The sequence below is a fragment of the Oryza brachyantha genome, chromosome 11 (genome assembly GCF_000231095.2).
Source record: "Oryza brachyantha chromosome 11, ObraRS2, whole genome shotgun sequence".
In the NCBI taxonomy this organism is placed as follows: domain Eukaryota; kingdom Viridiplantae; phylum Streptophyta; class Magnoliopsida; order Poales; family Poaceae; genus Oryza; species Oryza brachyantha.
The window spans coordinates 1,985,337-2,013,048 of NC_023173.2; the positions used below are offsets into that span (position 1 = coordinate 1,985,337).

The 27,712-nt window shown below is 41.0% G+C and overlaps 6 protein-coding genes and 1 non-coding gene across 8 annotated transcripts; all 7 read left to right on the plus strand.

The window, feature by feature from the left end:
- Positions 1-28: 28 nt before the first annotated feature.
- On the plus strand, positions 29-4,903 carry LOC107305327 (signal recognition particle 54 kDa protein, chloroplastic-like). 2 transcript variants are annotated; one of them, XM_015842581.1, is made up of 15 exons: positions 29-217; positions 303-405; positions 511-578; positions 675-776; positions 1,222-1,374; positions 1,456-1,533; positions 1,743-1,868; positions 2,165-2,267; positions 2,496-2,596; positions 3,091-3,228; positions 3,319-3,462; positions 3,630-3,705; positions 3,980-4,065; positions 4,173-4,298; positions 4,438-4,903. In XM_015842581.1, exons 1-15 carry the CDS (start codon positions 38-40, stop codon positions 4,525-4,527), a joined length of 1,674 nt encoding a protein of 557 aa, XP_015698067.1. In that variant the 5' UTR covers positions 29-37; the 3' UTR covers positions 4,528-4,903. The 2 variants fall into 2 exon arrangements, with proteins under 2 accessions (XP_015698067.1, XP_040384654.1); XM_040528720.1 differs by having other exon boundaries at positions 35-106.
- A 1,556-nt stretch (positions 4,904-6,459) lies between these two features.
- On the plus strand, positions 6,460-8,411 carry LOC102721588 (40S ribosomal protein S25). The gene is made up of 4 exons (XM_006662677.2): positions 6,460-6,540; positions 6,650-6,724; positions 6,874-7,008; positions 8,087-8,411. The coding sequence occupies exons 1-4, from the start codon at positions 6,538-6,540 to the stop codon at positions 8,198-8,200; spliced, it is 327 nt and encodes a 108-aa protein (XP_006662740.1). The 5' UTR covers positions 6,460-6,537; the 3' UTR covers positions 8,201-8,411.
- Positions 8,412-9,067: 656 nt separating this feature from the next.
- LOC102721869 (ribonuclease H2 subunit A) lies at positions 9,068-12,081 on the plus strand. Its single transcript, XM_006662678.3, has 8 exons — positions 9,068-9,283; positions 9,628-9,699; positions 10,672-10,795; positions 10,863-10,950; positions 11,053-11,190; positions 11,337-11,424; positions 11,505-11,625; positions 11,716-12,081. Exons 1-8 carry the CDS (start codon positions 9,202-9,204, stop codon positions 11,894-11,896), a joined length of 894 nt encoding a protein of 297 aa, XP_006662741.1. The 5' UTR covers positions 9,068-9,201; the 3' UTR covers positions 11,897-12,081.
- An 865-nt stretch (positions 12,082-12,946) lies between these two features.
- TRNAE-UUC lies at positions 12,947-13,020 on the plus strand. Its single transcript has one exon. It is a non-coding gene; the product is annotated as a tRNA-Glu (tRNA).
- An 898-nt stretch (positions 13,021-13,918) lies between these two features.
- LOC102722151 lies at positions 13,919-14,912 on the plus strand. Its single transcript, XM_006662679.3, has one exon. It carries the CDS (start codon positions 14,084-14,086, stop codon positions 14,570-14,572), a length of 489 nt encoding a protein of 162 aa, XP_006662742.1. The 5' UTR covers positions 13,919-14,083; the 3' UTR covers positions 14,573-14,912.
- Positions 14,913-25,258: 10,346 nt separating this feature from the next.
- LOC102722429 (NAC domain-containing protein 90-like) lies at positions 25,259-26,416 on the plus strand. The gene is made up of 2 exons (XM_006662680.3): positions 25,259-25,835; positions 25,935-26,416. The coding sequence occupies exons 1-2, from the start codon at positions 25,332-25,334 to the stop codon at positions 26,277-26,279; spliced, it is 849 nt and encodes a 282-aa protein (XP_006662743.1). The 5' UTR covers positions 25,259-25,331; the 3' UTR covers positions 26,280-26,416.
- A 367-nt stretch (positions 26,417-26,783) lies between these two features.
- LOC102710345 lies at positions 26,784-27,524 on the plus strand. Its single transcript, XM_006663158.3, has one exon. The coding sequence runs from the start codon at positions 26,784-26,786 to the stop codon at positions 27,471-27,473; it is 690 nt and encodes a 229-aa protein (XP_006663221.1). The 3' UTR covers positions 27,474-27,524.
- The last annotated feature ends 188 nt before the right edge of the window (positions 27,525-27,712 follow it).

Sequence of the window (27,712 nt, forward strand, 5' to 3'; positions counted from 1 at the left end):
TTGCTTCCCTCCCCTCCGCAGGACGCCACAAAAAAAAATGGACGCCACCGTCGCGCTCTCCTCGGCCCCCGCCGCCGCCCGCCGCTCGCCGGCGGCGAGGGCGAAGGTGATAGTCGCCTCCCACCACCCACTCAACTCTTCCGCCATTCCCTCCCTTCGCCTCCGCGCGGTCTCCGGCTCCGCCTTCCGCTGCGCCCTCTCCTCACCTGGCTTCCCGGTCCGCCCGCCTCCGATCGTACTGCTCGCTAAGCGCCGCGGTTTTTCGTCTTCGCTGATTTCTCGTGTGTCTGGGATGCGTTCAGGGATGGAGGAGGAAGAGGGGAAGCGGGCTGGTTGTGCGGGCGGAGATGTTTGGGCAGCTCACGACCGGGCTGGAATCCGCGTGGAACAAGCTGCGTGGAACCGGTGAGATTTCCTCTTTTTTTTTTCATTCACTTTTTCTTCATTTAAGCTGTAAATTTGTTGCCATTTCACTGAAAGAATCAATGAGATATATTTATTGGTTTGAAGATGTACTGACGAAGGAGAACATTGCTGAACCGATGCGGGATATCAGAAGAGCACTTTTGGAGGCAGATGTATGTGGTGTCATTCTTCACATGGTTTCGTTACTTTTTTATTTTTCTGTCTCGTTTTCTTTGCATTCACAGTCTAATTTACAACCTACTTTGCAGGTGAGTTTGCCGGTAGTCAGAAGTTTTATTGAGTCTGTTACTGAAAAAGCCGCTGGCACTGATGTGATTCGGGGTGTCAAGCCTGAGCAACAGTTGGTGAAGGTATAATAAACAATTGCGTTATGGCTCTGGAGAAATTTAGGCATAAATTTGTTGATTTGAGTCTCAATTACTCTACTAGATATTAATTGCATGTTGTAGTAGCGTAAGCATGCTTTGATTTTCCATCAGAGAAACAAAAGCTAGATATAATACTATGGCCGCGTTCGGCTAGGGAGTAAGTTAACTATCTCCCTTGTTTTCCACGCGCACGCTTTCCGAACTGTTAAACCGTGTATTTTTTGCAAAAAAATTCTATATGAAAGTTGTTTTAAAAAATCATATTAATCTATTTTATATTTTTTAATAATTAATAATTAATTAATCATGTACTAATCTATTACTACGTTTTCCGTACCAGGGTAAATTAACTTACCCGGGTTGAAACAAACGCGGCCTATATGTGCTTCCAGCACTGGTTGGACTAACACAAGTAGAATTTTTGCAGGTTGTAAATGATGAACTTGTACAGTTGATGGGTGGGGAGGTATCAGATTTGGTATTTGCAAAAACTGGCCCAACAGTAATCCTATTGGCAGGTTTGCAGGGTGTTGGGAAAACTACTGTTTGTGCGAAGCTTGCGTATTATCTAAAGAAAATGGTGCATTCCTTACCCCTCTACTTTAAGCATGTCCTGAGATTCCTAGACTATCGATGCTTATAGACCAGTCTCAGGTTACAGGGGAAGAGTTGTATGCTGATTGCTGCGGATGTCTACAGGCCTGCTGCCATTGATCAACTCACTATTTTGGGGAAACAGGTATTCTGATAACGATAATGTTTGCATGGTAGTATTGTCTTGGGAACCTTTTCTAGCTAGTAATTTTGACTCGACGATTTGAATAGTTTTTAGAATTTGCCACTGTGCATTTCTTACATTTTTTTAAAAAAATTAAAATGAACAGTATTTATTTTTTGTTGTGTTGCTATGATGTGTTTCTTTAATTAAATACACTTGAATGTTCATAGGTTGGGGTACCAGTTTACTCCGAAGGAACTGAAGTAAAACCTTCACAAATCGCCAAAAATGGATTAAAGGAGGCAAAGAGCAAGAAAACTGACGTAATCATAGTGGATACTGCTGGAAGGCTGCAGGTCACTCTTATTTCTCTTTAATTCTGTTACCTCTTGTTTCATCTATAATTCTAAAAGAAAATGAATATAAGATTTCACTATTTTGTCCAGTTGACATCTCACATCAAAATATCTATAATACCATATCTTAATCATTTTGTTCTTCAAATTGTTAGCTTATGCCTTATGTTCATGTATGTGATTAAATTACACTAGTTTACACTTTTCACTTCATGTAAGTTACATACTTATTTGTTTAGAACTCAACATAGTGCTTTCACTTGTAAAAGTCAGCTGATTTGTCCTTCAATGGTCAGGTAGATAAAGCCATGATGAGTGAGTTGAAAGAGGTAAAAAGGGCAGTAAATCCTACAGAAGTTCTACTTGTGGTGGATGCCATGACTGGACAAGAAGCTGCCTGTACGTAGCTACTCCTCGTTGTCTTTCAGTGGTATTGGGATCTTGTAAATATTGCTCCCATATTAATTATGCCTCATGTACAAGTTTTTGTTCCAAGTACCCATATCATGTTCATTTTATTGCTTAGTCCTCATGACAGCATAACGTGTCATTATAATGAAATCAAGTAAGCCTTCATCATCTATAGTTGCACTTTAACTTACCCGTATTTCTTTTTGATATGGCCAGCATTGGTTAGCACCTTCAATGTAGAGATTGGTATTACTGGTGCTATACTGACAAAACTGGATGGTGATTCCAGAGGTGGAGCAGCACTGAGTATCAAAGAGGTCTGTTAACTTGCTTACTGAAAAAATTATGGTACTATACTACTATGATTGTGTGAGTTCAAAATTTGTTGTAAAGTGTCCACAACAGGGCTATATGTTATTTGACTTTGGCCGCGTTCGGCGGTGGGTTGGGGAAGGGTTAGTTATCCAATGCGAAAAACGTAGTAATAGATTAGTACATGATTAATTAATTATTAATTGTTAAAAAAATATAAAATAGATTAATATGATTTTTAAAACAACTTTCCTATAGAAAATTTTTGCAAAAAATACACCGTTTAGCAGTTCGGAAAGTGTGCGCGTGGAAAACGAGGTGGCTTAGATAACTCATGTGGAGGGGTCGAATGGGGCCTTTGTATCTTTGTAATTCTTCCCATTATGTCATCTTCGTATGTTATTTTGGTACTTTTGTCATGCCTAGAGTTGTCAGCAATTTTACTGTGTTCCCTTAGTTGGTAGTATGTAATAAAAACGAAGAAATGATGAATTTGCAGGTGTCTGGAAAGCCCATCAAGTTTGTTGGGCGAGGAGAACGCATGGAAGACCTCGAGCCTTTCTATCCAGATCGCATGGCGCAACGTATCTTGGGAATGGGAGATGTACTTTCATTTGTTGAAAAGGCACAGGAAGTGGTAAGCAGGCTTCTGTGAAATATTTCTTTCTTTTTGGCTTTTATTATAGAACAATTTGGTATTCACTGTGTAATCTATTTGTACAAGTAGATGCGTCAAGAAGATGCTGAGGAATTGCAGAAGAAGATCCTGAGTGCAAAATTTAATTTCAATGACTTCCTGAAGCAAACACAAGCTATTGCACAAATGGGTTCATTTAGTCGTATAATTGGCATGATTCCAGGCATGAACAAGGTGCAAACATGAACTTGTTGACCTTATTGGCTCATTTATCACCTTACTTTGGAACTAATCTTTCACCTTACTTTGGAACTAATCTTCAAATTGCAGTACAGTGGTGCTTATGTTTCAGCTTTATACTCGTTGTTATTAAGACCATAATTTTTCCATGTTTTGAATAGGTTACCCCTGCTCAAATTCGTGAAGCGGAGAAAAACCTTAAATTCATGGAGTCGATGATCAATGTAATGACTCCTGGTATGTATAATCTACCACTGACAGGCATCTTGAAGATGCCCTGTTTTTTGTTCCTCCAATTCTCTTACAATATTAGTGTAGTGCTCCAAATGTAATTGATATTTTTGAAAATCTTGATCCACCATCCAATTAGTGTCTCAGTTGAACTGTGGTATGCGAACTAGTCAGCCAGGTCTACCACTCAAACAACACCTTGATGCTAATGGCATGGAGCATAATAGTGATGGATCTTTGTTACTATAGTCTTGATAATGTTAATCATGCCTTTGTGCAGAGGAAAGGGAAAGACCAGAGCTACTTGCTGAATCACGCGAGAGGAGGATAAGAGTGGCCAAGGAATCTGGAAAAAACGAACGGCAGGTTAAATTCTTAACTCTTTTTTAACCTCATCAGCATTTCCATATATATGCTACTACAAACCAAACTAAACCCCATGAACCTCAATTGACTGCCCCCTCCACTACTAGGTGAGCCAATTGGTTGCACAGCTTTTCCGAATGCGTGCTCAAATGCAGAAAATGATGGGTGCCATGCAAGGGCAAGACACCCCCGATATGGAAGGCCTCATGGATTCCATCAAGGCAGAAGAGCAGGTAAAGGCAACAATTGCTGCTGTTTTTTTTTCATGATAACTGGTTGGCCCTTGGGGCATATTTGTTCTTCTGCTGGATGAACAAAAGTTTGTGATACTGTATTTATTTTTTGGTTGGGGATACTGTATTTGTTACTCAGGCTGCTGCTGGTACTGGAAAGCGAAGGAGGAAGTACGGCAACCTGAGGCGGCGAGATCTTGATGCAATGCGTGGTTTCCGTCGACGGTGAGACGTTCACTGGCCCTTCTCGGAAGCGATTGATGCCTCCTGCGGTCGTGCACCAGTTTATGGATGTTATTGCAAGAACTTGGCTTGGATTCAGAGATCGGTAGTGAGAGTTTAGAACTGGAACAATAGACGTTTTTAGGTTGCAGAGATCACCACCTAGTGTTTGTTACTGGTATTTTGGCCATCAATTTTAGTATGCGAGTTGTATTCTATGCAATTTGTGTGATCTCAAGCGGAAACTTGCAAGTGGTGGCAAGAGGAACATACAAATATGTTTTAATGTATATTTTTTTCCCTGTATAAATACCGATTTGACGGATTGCCGGGTGCAATTCACCGTGCTTATATAATCTTTTTCATTAACAAATATACTACTATATGGCTTTGTAGAATATAATTATATCCTTCAGAATATCGTTTATATTTTTACATGTTTCAGAAAGATAAAACGTGCAGTATTCTTCTTCCAAGTTCCGCTTATAAAGCACGTCCAAATTTTAAATTTTAAAACTTAAATTTAGAGTCAATTTTGATTTTTTTTCATCATATGTTATTTTCATACGTTTACTTCTAAATCATTATGGCCTTAATCAGCCTTAGCGAAAGAGGGAGACTACGCCACGGCATGCCGTCAGACGGTCGGGATAATTAAAATAAAACATGGTATCATCCATCGAGGCCGAGTGCGCCGCGTCCGCGTCCGCCGACGCTCGTGTCTGCCCGCATCCGCGTCCGCCCGCGTCCGTATCTGCTGACGCCGTCCGTCCACGTCCACCCGCCATCGTCCACCGTCACCGCGTGTCGCCGCCTCCGCCATTGTCTGCCGAGTGCGCCGCGTCCGCGTCCGCCGACGCTCGTGTCTGCCCGCATCCGCGTCCGCCCGCGTCCGTATCTGCTGACGCCGTCCGTCCACGTCCACCCGCCATCGTCCACCGTCACCGCGTGTCGCCACCTCCGCCATTGTCTGCCGGCCTCCGTCGATGTTGCGCTCTTACCGCAGCTTGTCGCACGCTTCCACTGCCTTCGCGCTTAGAAGCGTCTCACATACCAGTGCGTGCTGGTACTAGATGGTACCACTGGTATAATACCAGTTGGTATTATCTGGTATCATAGCGTCGCGCGACAAGAAAAACTTAAAATGATACAGGTATCACATGGTACCAGATAATACCAAAGCGGTACCACATGGTTCTAAGTGATATCATATGATGTCAGCATGTATTAATAGGTATCAAATAAGTATCGATATGTATCGCTTGATTTCTATATAGAAACCTGGATTATACTGATTAGTATCAATTTGTATCAGATGATACCAAAAGATATCAATCCACTAGGTTCTAAGTGGTATCACATGGTATCAGAAGGTATCAAATATGTATCATATGATATCAAAAGGTATCAACATATATCAGATTTAGCAGTATCGTCATAGGCCTCCTCGTCCCACACAAAAAAAAAGAAAACCACTCCTACGGCCGCCACTGCTATGGCAAAAAAGAAGTGGTATTACTTTTTTCTTGCTTCTTCTCCATCTACATGCGCCACTGCTATGGTAGCTACGCGAAATACTTAGCCACGCTGTTGCCTTAGACCAGTGTGGGGCGATCGCAGCAGCAGCGTGGCTCGACCAGGACATGATCGCGACGTTTCCAACCATAGCGTACACTAAGGGCGCACTCGAGTGCATCGTATCAGCAAGTTCAACGAGCCTGTTGATAAATGTTGCGCTGTTGATATATGTTATACGGAGGATGCGCGCAGCATGCATGAACTGTTCGGTTCGTACGGTATACCGTACGCTAGACTTCTGTTACGAAACGGTGACAGTTGGACGTTTTCAACGATCAGCCAACCGCGAGATCTCACGATCCGACGGCTGACAATGGCTCTCCCCTTCCTATATAAATGCGTCGCTCCGTCCAGACCCAAAAGCCACGCCACCACCACCTGTTGCGTTCGCGCCGCCGCCATCTCGCCGGAACCCTAGCCCATCAGTCGGGTCTCTCCCATGGTGAGAATCAGCATTTGCCCCCCACCTCGCCCCTCTTCCGTATGAAGATTTCGCCGTCTTGGCTGCAACTTGATGCTGTTCCGCGATGTGATGTTGATGTGATGTGCAGGCGCCGAAGAAGGACAAGGCCCCTCCGCCGTCCTCGAAGCCGGCCAAGTCCGGCGGAGGCAAGCAGAAGAAGAAGGTCATCCCGGATCCCCTCTTTGATTACCGCTGGTTTAGATCTTAGGTTTTGATTCGTCTCGAAATCTCACAATTTTATTCGGGGGTCCTTTGGATGTGGATGTGTGTGTGTGTGTGTGGGGGGGGGGGGGGGGGTTGGTTTAATTGCAGAAGTGGAGCAAGGGGAAGCAGAAGGAGAAGGTGAACAACATGGTGCTGTTCGACAAGGCCACCTACGACAAGCTTCTCTCCGAGGTGCCCAAGTACAAGCAGATCACCCCCTCCGTGCTCTCCGAGAGGCTCAGGGTATGTACCTCCTCTGCCTTTTCCTTCATTTGTGTAGCTCACTGTATCTGTAACTATTTGGTGTTGAGTTACATAAACCATTATTGTTTGTAAATTTAGTAGTCGTAAACCATGTTGTGACCGACTTGTGTCACAGTCTCACAATGCGATGATTATATATTTATATTCCTTGTGTTGCATTTAGAAACGCATGACTTTGCTAGGAATATTGGACACTTTTACTAGTTGAGAAGTGGATGTATGTATGTAATTTGATGTTAATAACTTTAATGTATGGTGAACTTTGGCAGTTTTATCGTCCTGATGTGGGTTGGCAACTAGTCTACTGACACTAATATTTTGCAGAGGCTAGCATTGTTGGTCCAGCGAGATGTCATGACCTCTGTTATAAAATAAAGCCATTAGAGCTATGGAACACTTGCCTATTATAATTCACATTATCATGGGTTAGCACGGAGTTTATTTGCATAATCAACTGATATTATCATTCATGTGTTAGTTTCACAGTGGAATCATTCTAAGGTGGTAAAATTGTCAATCAGATAGCAGAAAAGACTCTTAAAACCTCTTCTTTGTATTGGAAATTACAAGAAAATAATAATGTGAGTATCTAGCGTTGATAGGACATTTGATTCTTTTTCTCTCTTAAATTTCATTACATACCAGGATGCCAGCCCATGTAAATGCGTTGTTTGAAACAGAAATAGCACTGTTTTTGTTTGAGTGGACAACATTCTTACATGATTTTTTTTATTTTGTTCATAACAATATTTTATGCCTGTTGCACCTTTATTTTCTCGTGATATTTCTATCCGAATTTGATGTACGCTGCATCGTTTGATTACCTTTTTGCTGCTTCATTCTTTCATGACTGCAAAATGAAGATAAATAGCTGTTTTTGATGTTTGATTCATTTTATACATCAAGGTTATATCAAACATGAGTGCCAAGTTGTTTGATTAGGCAGTTAAGGATAAAAATCTCCATGACACCTTTTCAATTTACCATGCTCGGTTTATTAATAGAATAAACCGCTATTCAAATGTTTGTTATTAATAGTAATTGAATGTTTTGCCAGATCAATGGGTCGCTTGCTCGACAGGCCATCAAGGATCTCGTGTCAAGAGGTTCCATCAGGGTGGTGTCTGTCCATTCGAGCCAGCAAATCTACACTAGAGCCACCAATGCTTGAGGCATAAGCTTTCGCTCAAAAAAATGGTTGAAGCATAAGCAGTCTAGACCATGCAACAACCGAAAAACTATTGTACGACCTTTGTTGGTCCTGAAAAAGAAATGGAATTCTAATGCTTATGACAGTTGCAACATGATAGATAGTTTATTTTTACTGAAATGCTATGTTCAACCAGCTGGCTATTTTACTTAATGGAATGCAATTCTCACTACTTGTGGTTCTCCGGTTGCTATGCCTGATATGTGATTAGCTAATTCTATGATGTTACGGGTATTTGGCATGTTTCATCGGTATTGCCGTTGATGTTGAAATGCACTTTTTTTTTGTTCTATATACACTAGTAACGTGGTAATTAGGGGTGTTAATGGAGACGGATATGGAGTAGGATTCCGACAGTAAGTTGCCAATTTTCTTACCGATTAGCTGATAGTTGGATAATCTGAGGTTTTTAGTCAATAAAGCACTCAATCAAAAGCCCATCTTATCCGGTATTGATGTTTTCGAGCCGACTCCGTATTATTTTTGACATCCCATTATGGTTTAGGACATGGTATCATTTTTGACATTCGTAAACTCTGCATCCACTTAAAAATTATTTTTAATGGTTTAGAATATGGTATAACCAAATCCGCTCCGTTAGTTAATTACATCCGTCCACATGTGAAAAATGACTTGCCGAGTGATCACTTCCCTCCAGGCGACCAACTGCTATGAAATTCCAGCCCATCAAATGTGTTATTAGGCCCAACTGAAACGTACTAGAATCATAAATGGGCTTTTATGGGCCTAAATTTACCCAAAGGAGGTCTAAATCGGCTTTCCGTCCCCCCCCCCCCCCCCCCCCCCCCCCCAAGCCGCTCTTCCCCTTTCCCTCGCGTTCGCCTCGCCCGGGGGAGCAGGTCGCGGTGGTCCGTCCAACCCTCCCCCGCTCGCGCCGCAATATTATCTGGATCGGCGACGCCAGCTGCCGTCCGCTCGCTCTCCCCGCGCCGACGGCCGAGATGGCGGCAGTGGCGCCGGAGTGGTCCACCAGGGAGCCCTGTCTCATGGGGATCGACGAGGCTGGGCGCGGCCCCGTTCTCGGTGACCGCCCTTCTCCTCACTGTTTCTGTTCATTTTTAGCTTTCAGTTGAGCGGCACAGGTTTCCTGTATCTCTCTCAGGGTGAAACCTACCCTATTTTCCTGGTTGTTGGGGGTCCTTTTTTATGCTGTTTCAAGTTATGGTTTGGTAAATCTGCAGTAAGTTAAGATTAAGGGCTCCGGGTTTCACAGCAAAGTTGTAATCTTTGTTGAAATCTTAGTTGGTGTGGGCACGTTCCGTTTCCCCCCAATTTGTGTTGAGAACAAATTTGATCTGTTAGTCTAGAGCAGCGTTATATGGGAATTTAGTGAAAATCCTGACCTCTCTGTGATGCTTCTGACGCAGGCCCAATGGTGTATGGCTGCATGTACTGCGCTCGTTCCTACCAGGACACGCTTGCAACTCTTAAATTCGCAGGTATGCTGTATGCATGTCTGTTTTTCTTGCCAACCTTTATATATTTATTAGTAATTAGTACTTGACTTCACCTTGGTGCTGGCAGTGATGCTTAACTCATGAAATGGTTAAGATTTTGAGATACACATACATGTTTTAGTTCATTGACATACAAAGTGGTGATTTGGAAGTTGGAACACATACAGGGCTAACTTGCATCGTGCGTCATCTTGTGTTAGCACCAAATTTGAATTTGCAAGCTAGTACTCACCATTTCAAGTTAAACAACACATACTTTCATTGTCTTGACCACAATGAAGGAAATAATCTGTTCTTTTAAGAGTTGATGCAGATTTATGGGGGCAAAGTTTGTGTAGAACTGAACTTTGGAATGTAGGATACAAACATCTTACCTTTTCTCACTGGTTATAGTTGTTATGATCTTCATGGTTCCCTGTCTCAGAAAATTTTCTGCTTTGCCCTCATCTCATTCTTGTAAGTTTTAACTGCTTGCATTTCCACGTACTTTCATCCAACCAGCACAATACACTGCACAGCATTGCACAGCATTGCTTTTATGTGGTACTCCCTCTGTTTCACGATGTAAGACCTTCTAGCTTTGCTTAAATTCATATGGATGCTAATGAATCTAGACATATATATAAATTATATACATTCATCAATTGATGAATTTAGACAAAGTTAGAAAGTCTTACGATATGAAACGGAGGTAGTACTTTTTATTTATTTTGTGGTAATGCACGATTGTTAAGCAGTAGGCAGTCAAATCTGTACATGTTTTGGCAATCTCATCATGTTGGTATTTTAATATTCAAATTCTATAGTTGGTAAACAAATCTGACTTCCCATGAGTACTGGATAATATGAAGAGTAAAACATAAATGGTAACTCGTAAGTTGGCAGTCAGCCATAACACGTAGAGAATTTCACCACCAGTGAATTTGCTTAGTTTACTATTCTTCTCCTGGGCAGATTCAAAAACCTTGAAGGAAGAACAAAGGGAGGAGCTATTTGAAAGTCTAAAGGACAATAGTTCAGTTGGGTGGGAAGTGGATATCATAAGCCCAAAGGATCTATCTGCTAAAATGTTAAAAAGGTGCATCTGACCTTGTGAACTGTAAATTTCAACCTTGTTCTGTGATTAATAGTTTCTTTGGTTTCAGATCAAAAGTTAACCTGAATGAAATATCTCATAACTCTGCAATGGGTCTAGTCAAAAGAGCTCTTGACATGGGAGTTCTACTGGCAGAGGTATGAGTTTATATTCTTGGATAAAAATGTATGCTGTACACTGTTAACCTATGTAAAACCTAAAAAGGAGTTGTTTCAATTATTATGTACCTCCTTGTAAAGGTCTACATTGATACTGTTGGAGATGCGGAGAAGTATAGGATCAAACTGACTGAAAAGTTCCCAGGCATCAAATTTGTGGTCGCGAAGAAAGCTGATAGCCTTTTCCCTATTGTTAGTGGAGCAAGTATAGTTGCAAAGGTAATTCCTTGTATGATTATTATTTTTCCACAAAGTATACTTTGCAGGTAGAGAGGACATGAATGTAGACAAGTCATGTAGCTAGCACTCACAGGTTTGAGCCTTAATCAATTATATAATTGTGATCTCTTGATGTGCTAGTGCAGGTTACCAGAGATAGAGCCTTGCGAAACTGGGTATTTGATGAAACGGCTCAGAATATGCACATGAACACTGGATCAGGTTATCCAGGAGGTAATGAATACATCATTGTAAGTGATCAATCAATGTAGTCATAAGATTGGTTTATTGAAATCCATCAATTAATGGAGCAGATCCTGCCACTAAACAATGGTTAGAGGATCACAAGCATCCAGTATTTGGTTTCCCAACTTTGGTTCGTTTTAGCTGGGGAACTTGCACGCCCTTCTTCAATGACGCGGTTGAAGTTACTTGGTGAGTTTTTGTGGTGCTGTGCTTTCAAAACAAGTACAAAATGTGATTCTGGCCACAACTAAGATCTTGCCGGTATGCAATCATATGTAGGGAGTCAGATGAACTTGAAGAAGATGCAGGTAGCAACGGTAGTGTTAAGAGGCAGGTCAAGCTGTCAAGTTTAGGCTTTACTGGATTTAAAAGGAAGTCCGAGGAGATCGAATCGAGTGGTAAAGGCCGCTGCAAGTTCTTCCAGGCTCGCAAACTTGAGCTGGTAAGGAAATTTCAGTGATGTTGCGCATCTGCATTGTAGTTCTACTTCTAATCAGAGCACAATTGTATTGGGGATATGGTTCGTATTTCTGCTGTAACACCTGTGCGTTCAGTAAAATTAACCCCCCCCCCCTTATCTTTTTCGCCTTTGCTTAGCTTTATAAGCTAAAATTTAAATTTTTAACCTTAAATTTGGGGTTGATTTTAAGGATTTTCATCATAGTTTATTTTTTAGTCTTGACTTCTAGATCACTACAAAATGTATATAAAAGTTTTATTTATAAATTTTTTTTAATTTGTAAATATGACGTTTGTTTTTTTCCTAAACAATCACTTTTTAGCCATTTGGTTGAACTGTGCCAAAGTTCGGAGAAATATGTAGATCGATTAGATTACTATATTTGTCTGTGTTCTTTTATTGACGAAGGACAAAAAAATAAAATATTATCAGATTTTTTATAGCTATTTAATACTATAAACGATAAAATTAACTATTAAAACGTTGAAGTTGAAAAATCTATTATGGAAATGCGAGGTGATTAACTTTTGCAAAAAAAAACACACGTTTTTCTAGTTTAGTAAGCATGCATGTGAAGCCAAGAAAAACACATAATTTATTAGTCTAGGAAGTGTGCATGCAAAAGCTGAGGAAAATAGTTGGCAATAAGTTGGAGAGAAGAACATATCAAGGGTTCACCTTGTATTCCCTTCGTTCTACATTACAAGACTTTCTGTCCTTATCTAGATTTATTTATGTGCTAATGAATCTAGACACGTATATAAAACATATATATTATATAGAATAAATTTAGACAAATCCTTAATTTAGGCAAATCCTTGTAATCTGAAACGGAATTCAGGCAAATCCTTATAATCTGAAACGGACGGAAGGAGTGGTATATAAGCAGCTGAAATGGCTGAACCAAACCTGACAATCAAGAAATATCCCCGGGACTCGCCCAAAAGCAGGACGAATCTTACTGATAACTGATATTTTATTAGGAGTGAAAAGGAAAGGCATTAAGAAAACTGGCAATAAATAGGATTACGCCTCCAACGGAGCAACACATCCATTGTCGTCTAGTCCGGTTAGGATATCTGGCTTTCACCCAGACGACCCGGGTTCAAATCCCGGCAATGGAAAGTTTTTACTACTTCGTTTTATAATGTTTAATTTTTTTTATAATGTTTTACCACTTGTCTTATTTAAAAAATTATTATAAATATAAAAAATAACAAACCATACTTAAAGTTCTTTTGAGAATAATGACTTTTTTATTGTAACATTTGACCATTCGTCTTATTCAAAAATTTACTACAAATATAAAAAAATGATAAGCCTTGCTTTAAGTTCTTTTGATAATAAAGTAAATCACAATTAAAATAAATAATATTTTCATAATTTTTTAAATAAGACGAATGATCAAAGTTAGAAGTCAAACATCTTATATTATAAATAAAACGGAGGTAGTAGCTTCTTTCAACACCCTTCTTTTTCATCCATCTTCTTCTTCATTCCACGTTAAAGAAACCCGTCGAACAAGCCGCCGAAGACCGTGGTGCCCGGCGCGTCGAGGAAGCGGTGCACCTCGCCGTCGGGGAGGCTCTGGTACGTGGTGGTGCGTGCCGCGGCCCAGGGCAGAGACGGCGGCAGCGAGCTCGGGACCATCGACTGCTTCTGCCGCGCGGCGACGTGCCAGCCTCTGCAGACGGCCCGGACGCGGCGGCGGTCGCCGTGGGACAGCAGCCGGCAGAACAGCATGCCGGCGAGCTCCGGCGGCAGCTCCGACCATCGCGACTCGCCTCGCCTTCGTCGTACACGCTTGGGCCCAATTGGGCTGCAATACTTCAACGGGCCTAATTACGTCTCCATTCTGATGGGCCAACTTGGGCTGCCACCAATGCGAGCGATCCAATCTTCTAATGGGCCGGTTTTTATAGCAACCAGTGGATACAAATCCAGATAGGCCCAAAGCCCAATTGAGTTCATGCAAATATGTAGAAAAGTGCAAGGGCCTAAACGCAAAAGAGGCAAACACCGCGTTGCTATAACCGATCCACCTCGCCGGCCTCCCCTCGCCGGCAGCAACGCGGCCTCGCTCGCTCGCTCACGCACGTCCCACCCACCTCCCCTTCCTCCGATGCCGGAGCGCCGCCACCTCGCCGGAGAATCGCCGTACTGGTGATCGTCCCCGGAGAACCAATTATGGAGCGCCTCCTGCACTTCCGGCCGCCCAAACCGACCTCTGGCGCTGCCGCTACCGCGGCTGCCGGCGACGGCGACCTCCTCGAGCTCGACGTGCTCTGGCCTTCCTCCTGCGCCCCTGGGCTCCTCGCCGCGCTCCCGGAGGAGGAGGGGAAGAGGAGGAAGAGGCGCGGGGCCGGGGGGAGCGTGACCGTCCGATCCGCGGCGCGGCCTATCCCGGAGGCCGCCGCGTTGACCCCGGCGATGGCGATGGCGAAGTCGGCGCCGGTGAGGATACCTTCCGAGGCAGCGGCGCGGAGGGGGGCGTGGGCGCAGGCTACCGCTGGCGGCGAGGATCACGGGGAGGCCATGGTTCCGCCGCACGAGATCGTCGCCCGGCGCGCCGCGGCGCACAGCTCGGTGCTGGAGGGCTCCGGGAGGACGCTCAAGGGCCGCGACCTCCACCGCGTCCGCAACGCCGTCCTGCGACGCACCGGCTTCCTCGACTGAGGCGGAGGCGAGTCGTCTCGTCGCTTTTTTTGCGATGAAATTTTGACTCTTTTTTTTGTGTGTGTGTTCCACGATTTCAATTCCCTTCGAGTCGCCTTTGATGTTTCCGGCTATTTTGATTTCTTCTCCTGAGTAGAAGAGGATGGAAGGAATTGATGTCTGGTGAAATGAGTGAGCGAGGCATATCACACTATCTATGACATTCATTCCATCACAATCTTATATGAAATTTTGGGTCCTAAAATTTGTTCAATCTGTATGCTGATTGCTGTCTGTCTTGAGGAAAATGAAATTTTTATCGAATGAAATTAACTGTCAAACATTACATTTTTGGCATAGAACCAAAGCATGCGTAGTTGGGGTGGTGTATACACAATGTTGTTTCTTGTGTATTATGTTCACTTTTGTGGTATTGTTCAACTTCTTGAAGTGATCGATGCATAGAGTTGGTGTGAAATAATAGTCTGAAATTAAGTTATTTGTTGGTTGTAGATTGGTTTTTTGGTGTGGAGATATTGACAGCTACGAATTGATGAATTTGGGGTATTATGATTTATAAGGGATTTCAATTCATAGGCTTGCAGCTTGTTGTTTACTCTTATGCTTTTGATCACATGTTTGTAAAATTTAGATTAAAGTTGCTTTTAGTTTAATTTCTAGCTAAGGGGGCTGTTATTTCACATAGGGTGCAAATTTATTTCCTTTTTGTTAGGTTCTTATCAAAAGTGGTAAAAGCAACAATTATGATGGCTGTTGCCTGTTAGCTGCAAATTTTGTTTCTGGTTCCAGTTTTAGGAGGGCATTAAAGCTAATCCTTCATTCCTTTGGAACAAGATCACATGGAAACCTAATAATGGAGGTGATCATCAATGTTGTATTTGCTTATGTTCTATTTGTTCAGCAATATTTGTGTTCATGCCATCATGTGGATGTTGGAGGCAAGTAGCATGCAGGTCAAACCGATTGAGTACAATTAATATAGAAAGTATTGTTTATGTCCAAAGTTCATCTCGAGACGAACACATTCATCTTAAAGCATAGTTTCAGATTCCCTGGAACTCCTTTGCACCAGTATTTTTGGTGGTCCTTCACCAAGAACACTTAAATCTGGAACCACTACATTGCATCCTAGTACTGTCAGGGAAATATGGAATCATCTGCTCTTGTGACTTCTCCAGGACCCGATATAAAAGAGACATTCCCCCACCCCAAGATGCAGCCATCCTTGATTGTTTCAAAGAATTCCGTTGCCTTTATGCACTTGTCTAGGTAGAAGGACCGCCACAACGCTACCGAAGTATTACTAGTAATGAATAGCTCCAGTGCACAAGGTCCTTGGAATATCTCCATCAAGATACAGCTAATATATAGTTTGCTCTTGTATCCCTGGGAAAAAAATAGTTGTTTTGTTTTGTCACTTCATACATCTAGAGCCAGTAAATGCTGAAGATTATTTTTTTTAAAAAAATAAGTGGTTTAAGAATTGCCACCAGTGAATACAGTAAAACTTTGGTCCATTGATAGCAAAACACAAGTAGCATCAACGGATTGTTAACTTGCATGTGAACGGTCCGATATCATGATTAGCCATTTCTAATGAGAAGTTAACAATGCTAGTGCCATCTTTTATGAAGTTGCCCATTTTATGTACTTATCAATTACTGTAAAATCAATAATGCTCTATTGTTTTCAAGACTAGGTTATATATTCCTATATTCGCAAGTGGCTCAGAAAGTTGTAGTTTTGTTTGGGATTGACTATTCATTACTGTTCTTTGTTGAATTATACTCAATTTCACATGTCACTTCTGAAATATCAAGGGGGCGGTTTTTCGGAAGGCCTCTCACAATTTAGGTGCATTATTTGACTCCAAGATTAGGTTCAATGCTCCGGTTGTTTATAGAATGGACGATGTCCTATTATCTTTTCGCTCTTGTTATCTGCATGTAACAACAGCATTTTTTTTCTTTGTAACCGAACAATCTCCCTTTCAGGTCTCCAAAAAGAAAAAAACAATATCCCTTTCAAGATCCACTCCACTGATCTCCCTTTATTTGATTCCATCATAAAATCTTTTTGTCGACTTATTTTTTTCCTGTGGAATCTGAATATGCAAAGTATCTTCCAATATGCGGTATGTACTGCTGATGATGACCACAAATTATTTAATGGGCACATGTGATGTCCAGCTCATACTCTTTTTTTTTAATTAGCTGAACCATATTTTGGTACAGAATAAACAGCCTATGATAGTTGTGAGTTGTGACAGCACTCTGTGGGGGACCATTGTACCTCAGCAACACAGCTCCAAGAAGGAAACAAATGGTATGTATGCTCAGTTGCTCACTGCTGAGAGCATCTCATAGGTATACAACTTCTTGCTATACCTTGGTTGTCATGTTGGATTGTCTGTAATAATTAACTAAGCGTCTAAGCATAATGAGATGTTGCTTGATAAACCATAACTTGGTTGTTTGCAGTTCTGGTAAAGGCAGCGATGCATCAACACATTTCGCATATATATCTTTCTGGCTCTGATTTATTATTTTACCAATCATCTATACCAAGATTTTATTCAGACTACCTGGGCAAACATGTTGCGCACTTGCTCGCTATTTTGGATCATTCATATGTTTTTTATCTCTCAAATTCCTATTCTTTTTTTGGTCCAATCAAATGTTCATTTATATGTTTTTTATGTGTTTTGTAATTAACTTTTACCCTGTCATTTCTGTTAAATTTTTTTTTTGTTTTCTCTATGTTTTGTGCGATCTTGTGTTCCAAATGGTCCTCAAATTTCTAAATATCTTGTATTTATGACGGAAGGGGTATTAATAAAGGTTTCAAATAATAAATAAGCATGGCCTAACTTGTTTGGCTTTTTCAGAAAAGAACCAAACGGCATAATCACAAACAAATAATAATTAAGTAATTTTTTATATATGTGTTTTCTTAGCGATAACGTAGGCTGGAAAATAAACTATAATAAAAAAACCTTAAAATCAAATTCAAATTTTGGTTCATAAAATATAAGTGGAAGCAAAAAGATGATGGTCAAAAAGATGATGGTCTAACTATCATCCTGAAATGCTTGTTAGTTGTGTTCTTTTGGTTGATGAAAGATAAAATATTTTTTGATAGCTATTTAATAGTATAAACATTGAAATTAACTGCATTAAAATAAATTTACTCTATAAAGGTAATAAAGGTAAGGTGATAAACTTTTATATATAAATTTTTTATAAAAAATATTTAGCTGTTTAGAAAGTGTTTAGAAAGTGTGCGTGTAAGAGCTGGTGAATAATACGGTGGTAACTTCTGAACGTATGGAGTTCGTTTTGTGGACTTTTGAACTTTGAAGTCGGCCCTGAATTTGAGGCAGAGCCCAGAAGAGAGATATATAGACCTACACATGCATGTCAGCATGTGGAGAATTCAGTCATGGGTGCACGGTAAACTGGGATCAAACTAGTGTTCTAATGACGCTAGTTAGTATGAACACAATACCATATACCCTCTGTGGTTGGCTGGGTAATAAACAGTACACGCACGTGTTAGACCAGAAACAAGATCATCAGTCAGTTGATTGATGTAGGTAAATTGCTCACTCGTTGTGCAGTTGGATTTTGTTGGCAGTGGAGTTCTACACTGTTGTGTTGCCTTTCTTTCGTTTTGGTTGGAAAATGAGTGCTTTTAGGGCATTCTTAACCCAATGATTAGGATGGTGTCCATAGTACTAAATAAGTTGTCACTTACGATAAAAAATGATGTGGCAAGTGAATAAATAAGGAAAAAAAACGAAAACATGTCCCGCATGAGACATGATTTCTACACAACATCCAAGATATTATGTGAGATAAGTAGCATTAAATTTAAGTGTGGAATGGTGATGTTTGCATTGGAAAAGTAGTGTCTAGTACTAGTTTCTTGATGATGGGAAATTTATAGAAACCATAACTAGTATTATGGGTTGGAAATGTCGAGCTACAGTACAGGTGATTGCCTTAGAAATTAGGACATGCATTGTACTCTCTCCGTCCTACGACCGATGAACTTTTGGTATTTAAATTTTATCCTAAAGTATATCATCCCATTTAAAAGTATTTCTACGATCTAAATTTACATCATAGTATAAGTATTTCTACACTAATTATCATTGTTCCACTCATGACATAGCTAATTACTCTATCATTCCTATAATGAGTATATTTTTTGCATTGTTTATGTTTAAGGTTTGATTGTCCGTCTTATTTAAAAATGTTTCATGATTAATATTTTTATTATTATTAGATGATAGAACATGAATAATATTTTATTTGTAACTATTTTAAATTTTTTAATAAAATTTTGAAATAAGACACAACGGTCAAATGTCAGACACGGAAATACAGTTATATTAGGACGGATGGAGTAGGTGCTTGTAAATTGAATTAAACTGTTCAAAATTGAAATTTGATATATATTTTTAATATTTACTAATAAAGTAAGAATATTTTTATTTTAGAATGGATGGAGTAGGTAATTTTGAGGCTTCAACTGGCCACTACATAATTAGTCTCCAAGAATTCTTCTTTAATTTGAACATGAGATCTCCAAGAGTGTTGGTGAATCGACTGCACAGGGAACCACATTTAACACAGCAAAATCATGGTCAATTTACTTACTTGTTGAACTGTACTTTGGACCTGCAAATCTGAACTCGAAAGCCAGAAATGGCGAAAGGTTGTCTTATCTATTCTAGTCTGTCCATTCCATCGATCTGGCCGTATCTCCTCGCTAATTAGGCCTTGTTTAGTTTCTAAATTTTTTTAAAAACATCACATCGAATCTTTAAATACATAAATAAAGCATTAAACATAGATGAATAAAAAACTAATTACATAGTTACGGAAGAAATCTTAAGACGAATCTTTTAAGACTAATTAGTTCCAAAAACTAATTGCTACAGTAACCAACATGTGCTAATGACAGATTAATTAGGCTCAGAAGATTCGTCTCGTAATTTCTAGGCTAGCCGTGAAATTCGTTTTTTCATTCGTGTTAAAAACCCCTTCCGACATCCAATCAAATATTTGACGTGACCCTTCTTCTAAAAATTTTCTTAATCTAAACATCACCTTACTCGAACAGTTGATGCATGCACTCATGACGCGTGTATGTTTTGACTGCCAAACTCTCTTGCAGCACAATGCATGCAAGAGAACATGCACCCAACAGAGTTTGTGAGTCCAGCCTAGATGAACAGCGATGTCTTTGCAGGTTTCTGAACCGGTCTACCAGCAGAAGACAGACTTCCAAGCAATTAATGGACAGTTACAGGAGAGGAAGAATTGAAGCCGACTTCAAGAAGTGATGAATATTTGTGGCATCTTGAAAGCTCCCTGAAATACGGGGGTGATTGGTCGGGTTATTTAGGAAAAAATATCAAACAATATATTTATAAATAAAAATAATTTTTAAATAAAAATTTTATATACGTATTGACAATCCTAGAAAATAAAATACTATAAAAAACTCAAAACTCTACTCTAGAATCAAGGTTAAAAATTTAGATTTTAACTTAGAGGGTGTTTAGTGGGTGAAATGAAAATTTTTACATGTCATATCAGACGTTTGATCGGATGTCGGAAGAGGTTTTCGGACACGAATGAAAAAACGAATTTCACAGCTGGCGTGGAAACCGTGAGACGAATCTTTTGAGCCTAATTAATTCATCATTAGCGCATATGGGTTACTATAGCACCTATTACTAATCATGTACTAATTAGGCTCAAAAGATTTGTCTCACAATTTCTCACAAAACTGTGCAATTAGTTTTTCGATTTATCTATGTTTAATAGACTATTTAGGTGTCTAAAGATTTGATGTGATGTTTTTAGGTGAAAATTTTTGGGAACTAAACGGGGCCTTATTAGTATAAAAAACGCGAAAAGATGAGCTCAGTACTCTTCTAACAACGCGTTCAGCTGGTAGAAGAGTGACGACGAGTGGTCGTCGCAAGAGCGAGCATGCATGCACGCGTGCAAGCTAGACGCGTTTTGGTCCTTTTGGAGAACCAATTGAAGATTAGGACAGGGTGTGGTTTGGACTGATTTTTAACGACCGATCGGTCAGAATAACGTCAAACTGATTCTGTCAAGTTCAGAGTGTTTATTATTATAATCATCCCTGAAAAGATTAGAAACCCTACGGACACTTGACCTGGTCATGCCGCCCAGTCGTCGTCGTGCTGATCCGTCCATCACCTACATTTATTTGGATGCGTATGAATTGATTCTTCAGGTCGATGATTTCCGTCCTGTCCTGATGCGTATGAAGAGTTCTCTGCAACCGCAAGCATGCACGGTCGACGTGCGGGCTCGTTCGCAAGATGGGGTTCAAAGCGGTCTAATCAGTACACATAAAACAAGAATTGTCATTAGCATATGATTAATTAAGTATTAACCATTGTAAACTTTAAAAAATGAATTAGTATGATTTTTAAAATAACTTTCATATAAATTTTTTTAGCAAAAAAATGTACTGTTTAATAATTCGAAAAACGTACGCACGGAAAAAATAAGGAAATTTGAAGTCAACAGTGGACGGCGAACGAGCCCGTGAAGTCTGAATTGGTGTGAAAACGAACTCCATCGCCATGCATGGCAACTGCCTCGTAATTCCTACGCGGATGAATCGATCGTTTCGGCAAATTTGCTCGTCAGTTTCAGTCATATATCACTGCATTGTTGAGGAATCTGTCAGCAGCACATCCGATCCAATCTATCTTTGTTGGCTTGTCTCGGCGTATATGGCATCGATCCGACATACCCCATATGTGTAATGTCCAAAACTCATAAGTAGGGAGCACTGATTCAATTCCTATAGAAGTTCAACACAAATGTCCCTCTCCTTTGCAAGCAGGGACCCTAAAAGTGTCTAGCATGACGCCATTTTATAGCTGAATATAAGAAAAACTAAAACATTTCATAACCTAATACGGATGAATTATCACCTTTCACGTGGTTCTGCGTAAACACACAACAAAAAGAAAGAGCGAGAGAGAGGCGGCCTGGGGGGGGGTGTTAATATATTTTTTCTTCCATACATTCCCAAAGAAGGTGAGTTTTGAAATTGGTTGGATAAGTTCTATAATCATGGCCGTGTTCAGGAGTGGGGGTGGGGACAGTGGCGGAGCTAGGATTTAGGATATGGGTGGTCCGACCGATTTTTTTCATAAGCACAGTACGCTAACACACATATAACACACACATATATATATATATATATATATATATATATATATATATATATATGCAAGTATAGATAATAGAATAGACTGCAAGTACACTAGAATATATGAATAAAGCATATTAAAACATATAAAATTAGTAGTTAAGTAAAATTTTGATTCAAAGAAACATATATGGCTTCCCCACAATAAAATAGAAGCTTAAATGCCTAGAAAAATTTAAAGAATATTACCGTACTATATTTCTTCTTATCAAGTCTATGTCTTCTAAATTCTAATGGCTATAAAAGTATTCATTATATCTCCTGCATCCATTTTAAAAAACATCCCGCTCAATAAAGATGATCATGTTACGTCATTTGCGAGAATACCAATCGATAAAAATTATCATTTTTTGGTATTAAGGGCTGATTAGCATTTTTTTAGGTGGTCCGGGGACCACCCGGACCACCCCCGGCTCCGCCGGTAGGTGGTACCGGCGGGGAGGATTAGTTATCTGGCGCGGAAAACGTAATAATAAATTAGTACATAATTAATTAATTATTAATTATTAAAAAATATAAAATAAATTAATATAATTTTTTAAAACAACTTTGTTATAGAATTTTTTTAAAAAAAATACACCATTTACCCGTTCGAGAAGCGTGCAAACGAAAACGAGGGGTTTAGATAACTTAGCCCCTGACCAAACGCAGCCCATGTGTGCTCAGCACTGTGCCCCACTAGGGTTCCAAGTAGATGTGCTAAACTGCCAAATTATTCCAAATAATAAAGTTGGTATGTAAGAAATAATCTACGTATTTAGTGTTTGTCTATACCAAACGTAGTTACCCATAATTACAGAAAACATGGCTAATAGAGTCGTGGGCGGTTGGACTATTTCTAACTTCTAGAGATACATACCGTAGGATAAGATTTATTTGTATTGACTCATTAATCATCTTTAGATCATTTTATCTTCTCTACATGTAAATTCTACATATATGGGTCTCTTCTAAGTCTCCATAGAATTATCTAGTTACGCAATACTTTTTTTTATCATGTCATTTGTCAACCTTTGTTTTTTTTTAAAACCTTAGTGTCATCTGTCGTCAAGAATACATGGTCTAGATAAGCACAAATATGAAAAATAAACAAACAATATTAAATTACGCTAAATTTATACTAATAAGTACATTATATTTCTCATGCGAGTTTAGTCAATTGATATTGAAGAAAATTAGATAACCAACTAAAGCCAAAGAGTACCGTTTCCTCGTCTTTTTCTTGGTACGAAAAAGATGTAGCTAGCAATTACTATCCTGTGATTTGTTCTTTCCGTACTGATAATTAACTAATCAATTCACCAAGTTGAAGCGCATCCAAGAATATTATAATATAATCTTCTTACATCATGTCAGTTCATAAAGATTTAGCCCTTGTTTAGTTCCTAAATTTTTTTCCAAAAACAACCCATCGAATTTTTTATATCTAAATAAAGCATTAAACATATATGAACAAAAAACTAATTGCACAGTTATAGAAAAAATCTTGACACGAATCTTTTGAGCCTAATTAGTTCATGATTAGCTATAAGTGCTACAGTAACCAACATGTGCTAATGATGGATTAATTAGGCTTAAAAGATTCGTCTCAGGGTTTCTAGGCTAGCCGTGAAATTCGTTTTTTATTCGTGTCACCCCCTTCCGACATCCGATCAAACATTTCGATATGACATTTTTTTAAAAAAAATTTGGCAACTAAACACCACCTTAATCCGCGTTAGCCATGGACCTGGACTCCGGCTCTTGACTCAACTTGACTCACTCGACCACGTGGTCAACGCCCCCGCGCTTTCTCTCTCTCTCTTCCTTCTCAGCTCAATTTTTCTCAAGTAAATTATACTGTGTCACCTTTTATATCCTAAGTTTTATTTTGGATCATCTCTAAACCTATATTTTTATTTTAGATTAGATATCGCAGTATGAACAACTTTTCTAATTAAATAGTACTCATTAATAACCTCAAACATATTAGTCCACAACAAATCAGTTGTTGTTAATGCTTAATGGTGAAAGAGTGGTTAGAGGCTAAGATGGTATGGAATTTAAGATCACCAAACACATGCGGTCTCAACTTTTCGTTTATACTTATACGCTAAAATTTAAATTTTAATCTTAAATTTGAAGTTAATTTTAAATTTTTTTGTCGTATTTTATTATCAATCTTTGCTTTTAGATTGCTAAGAACATCTATATAATATTTTTATTTATAAATTATTTTTTTTTACAAATACGTTGATGAAACAATGCGCAATACTTTTTTTTTATCTTAGGTCCACTTCACCAAATCTTAGGTCCAATCTTGACTCACTATTGAGATATTTTTTAAAAAAAGACAAATTCCACGTATAAGTATTGCCGGTGCTGTTTATATATGAATTTGAACTTGATTCTAGTGGAGTGATGGACTTTACTATACTCTGCATCGTCATACTTTAGAAAAAAAAATCATAACGACTTGCATTGGATTTAAAAGAGAGATGTCACAATGACGTTCTTCCTTGGTCACTGGAGTAAGCCAGTCACTCCTTAATGAAGGGCTTGTTTAGACTGCAAAAACATTTTACAAAAACATTACGTCAAATTTTTAGACACATATGGATATATATTTAAAGTATTAAACGTATTCTAATTATAAAACAAATTTCAGATTCCGTCTAGAAACCGCGAGACGAATCTTTTGAGTCTAATTAATCTGTCATTAGTACACGTTGGTTACTGTAGCACTTATGGCTAATCACGTCATAATTAGGCTTAAAAGATTAGTCAAACAATTTTCCACGTAACTGTGTAATTAGTTTTAATATTCATGTATATTTAATGTTTTATTTAGTGTTCAAAGATTCGATGTGATGTTTTTAGAAACTAAAGAGGGCTTAATGGGCTGTTTGGATTCAACGACTTTTTTTAGTCATTTGTTACATCAGATCAGATGTTTGAACGTTAATTATGAGTATTAAATATAGACTAATAGCAAAACTAATTGCATAAATAAAAGCTATTTTATTAGATAATTTTTTTAAGCCTAATTAAGCCATAATTAGCAAATGTTTACTGTAACATCACATTCACTAATCATGGACTAATTAGGCTCAATAGATTTGTCTCGTGAAATAGTCCAGAGTATGAGATATGTTTTATTAATAGTCCATATTTAATTTCTAATCAGTGTCAAACATTCGATTCGATGTGATAGGGATTTTAAAAAAATATCTTGGGTAACCAAACAGTCATGCAACATCAAACTCACTTCAGTACTTCACTCTCGTCTCGTCCTCTCGTTCTCTCTCGTTTTCTGGTCCACGTCAACCCATGGATGCAATCAAAATGCAAGCTTTACTAGCCAGCTTCTTGTACCAAACCATTCAAAGATTCAATTTTCTTTTCCAAGTACTGCAACTGTTCAATCTTTCTTCTACTATATATATATATATATATCTCCCTCCATGATCGATGAACCCAGCTTAGCTACCTCATATCGACCACCATGATGGCCGCCACCACGAGCAGTAGCAGCAGCGGCAGCTCGAGCGACCCGTTCGCCGCGCCGGGGTTCCGGTTCTACCCGACGGAGGAGGAGCTGCTCGCCTTCTACCTCCGCCACCGCCTCGCCGGCACCAGGCCCGACGTGGAGCGCGTCATCCCCGTCGTCGACGTCTACGCCTACCACCCGTCCCAGCTCGCCGCCATGGCCGGGGAGGCCAGCGTGCGGGACACGGAGCAGTGGTTCTTCTTCTGCCCGCGCGCCGAGCGGGAGCTCCACGGCGGCAGGCCGGCACGCACCACGCCGTCCGGGTACTGGAAGGCCACGGGCTCGCCGTCCTGCGTCATCTCCTCCGCCACCAACAGGGTCATCGGGGTCAAGCGCACCATGGTCTTCTACCACGGCCGCGCCCCCACCGGCACCAAGACCCGCTGGAAGATGAACGAGTACAAGGCCGTCGCCGACGACCACCACGCCGCCGTGCTCCACCCAATGGCTCCTCCCGGGGTACACACACATACTCTCCGGCCGAGCTCTTAACTGGATTAATCATGTCCTAATCGAATAAATTAATTATGTGCATGAACTAATTAAATGATCTTGCAGCTGAGGAACGAGCTGGGAGTGTGCCGGGTGTACATCAGCACGGGCACGCTGAGATCGTTCGACCGCCGGCCACTCGACAACCAAGCGGCCGGGGCCTTCCACCCACAGGCGCCGTCGTCCTCGGCGACGGCGACGGCGAACACGAGCTTCGCCGGTGCACGAGGCGACAACTCCCGCGAGAGCTCTTCGTCGGGGTCGCGGGAGCTCGTCGGCGACGGGCCCGAAGACGACGCCATCGACTGGAGCTCGCTCATCAGTAGCGCCGCAGTTGATGGTGGTGATGATTTTGGCCTCATCGCCGACGGCTTTAATCCTAGCATCCTCGGATCATGGCCACAACTCTAGTGCTTCATTGCGCCGCCGCGTAATATCAAACAATCGAGTTCGCGAATTTTCTTTCCAAACATTCAAAAATTGTTTTGCAACTAGTAAGATTGGAGAGGGTTAGAAAATGACTTGACTAGTTTAATTTGCGAGCCAAATTATCAGAGTAACGTAACTTATTTCGTATGGATTAACAATCGTAGTACGGATTAACATTAGTTTAAGACGAGTAGCAGAAATGGCGCGAGGAAGATGAGTCCGAGTCGGAGAGGGAGTCGACTGATTTTGCTTGGGAAAGAATCAAGGGGAACGGAAACGGATTCGTGGGTGGCTACGTAAGCACGCGACGAGACGCAGCAGCCCATCATTTCATTCACCGCCGATTTCTCCACCGCGCGCTCTCGTCGCCGTCTCCGGTCGATCGCTTCGCCTTCGCGTCCGTCGTCGCAGCGCAGCGCAGCACGCTGCACGCATTGTTTGCTTGTTCTTCTTGGTCGCCGGCGGCCGGATTCTTCGATCGATACGATGTCAGCGGCTGCCCTCCCTCCGCTGCTCCCGACCCCGCCGAGGAGCAAGATGCTGCCGCTGCTCCCGACACCGTGCCTCATCATCCTCCCGGCCTCCTTCGCCACGGAGGCCTCCAAGGCGCCCAAGCCCAGCCGCGCCGACGCCGTCGATAGGTGGGACGCGCACAAGAAACTCTCCGGTTCGGCAACGCCAACGCCGCGCGCGCCGTCAAGGTCCATCAACTTGAGCCCCAACCGCGCCGCCTCCTGCGGAAGCAAAGAACTCGGGAGTTCAGCGCCGTCATCGTCGTCGACATGCAGCGGCGGGAAGCCCGGCCGCGCTGACACCTGCGAACGCTGGGACACCAACAAGGCCAACCAGAGCAACCGCCCGCCGGCGTCGAGCGAGCGCTGGGACATCAACAAGATCAAGAACCCGAGCAGCCGCACGCCGTCGCTGAGCAGCGAGCGCCTGGACAGCAGCACCAACAAGCGACCGACGGCGAGCCGCGGTTCCTCCTCGCCCGAGCGCTGGGACATCAACAAGAAGCATCGGTCGCAGGACAACGCCGCCACCGCTCTCGGCCCGGCGAGCGATGGGCCACAGTTGACGACGGTGAAGCCGCACCCGCAGTTCGCTGGGGCGACCTTCTCAACCTCGCCGGCGCCATCCATGCTTCCCATGCCCACCTTCTTGCTGGCTCGCTAGCTTCTACTTCTACCTGGATTTTCAGATCACGTACCACAGTTAATTTGCGATTAATTGAATTCACTGAACTTGATAGGATCGTGATTAATTTGTACAGTTACAATATTAGGTACTATAACTCTATTGAATGATGGTGTGGCTATCCCAAACTGTAACTTGAATTTGTACGTTGAGTTACATTGATCATACTTTATGTTAGTGATATTAAATCAGTTTGCTTTTCTGATCGACGAAAAATA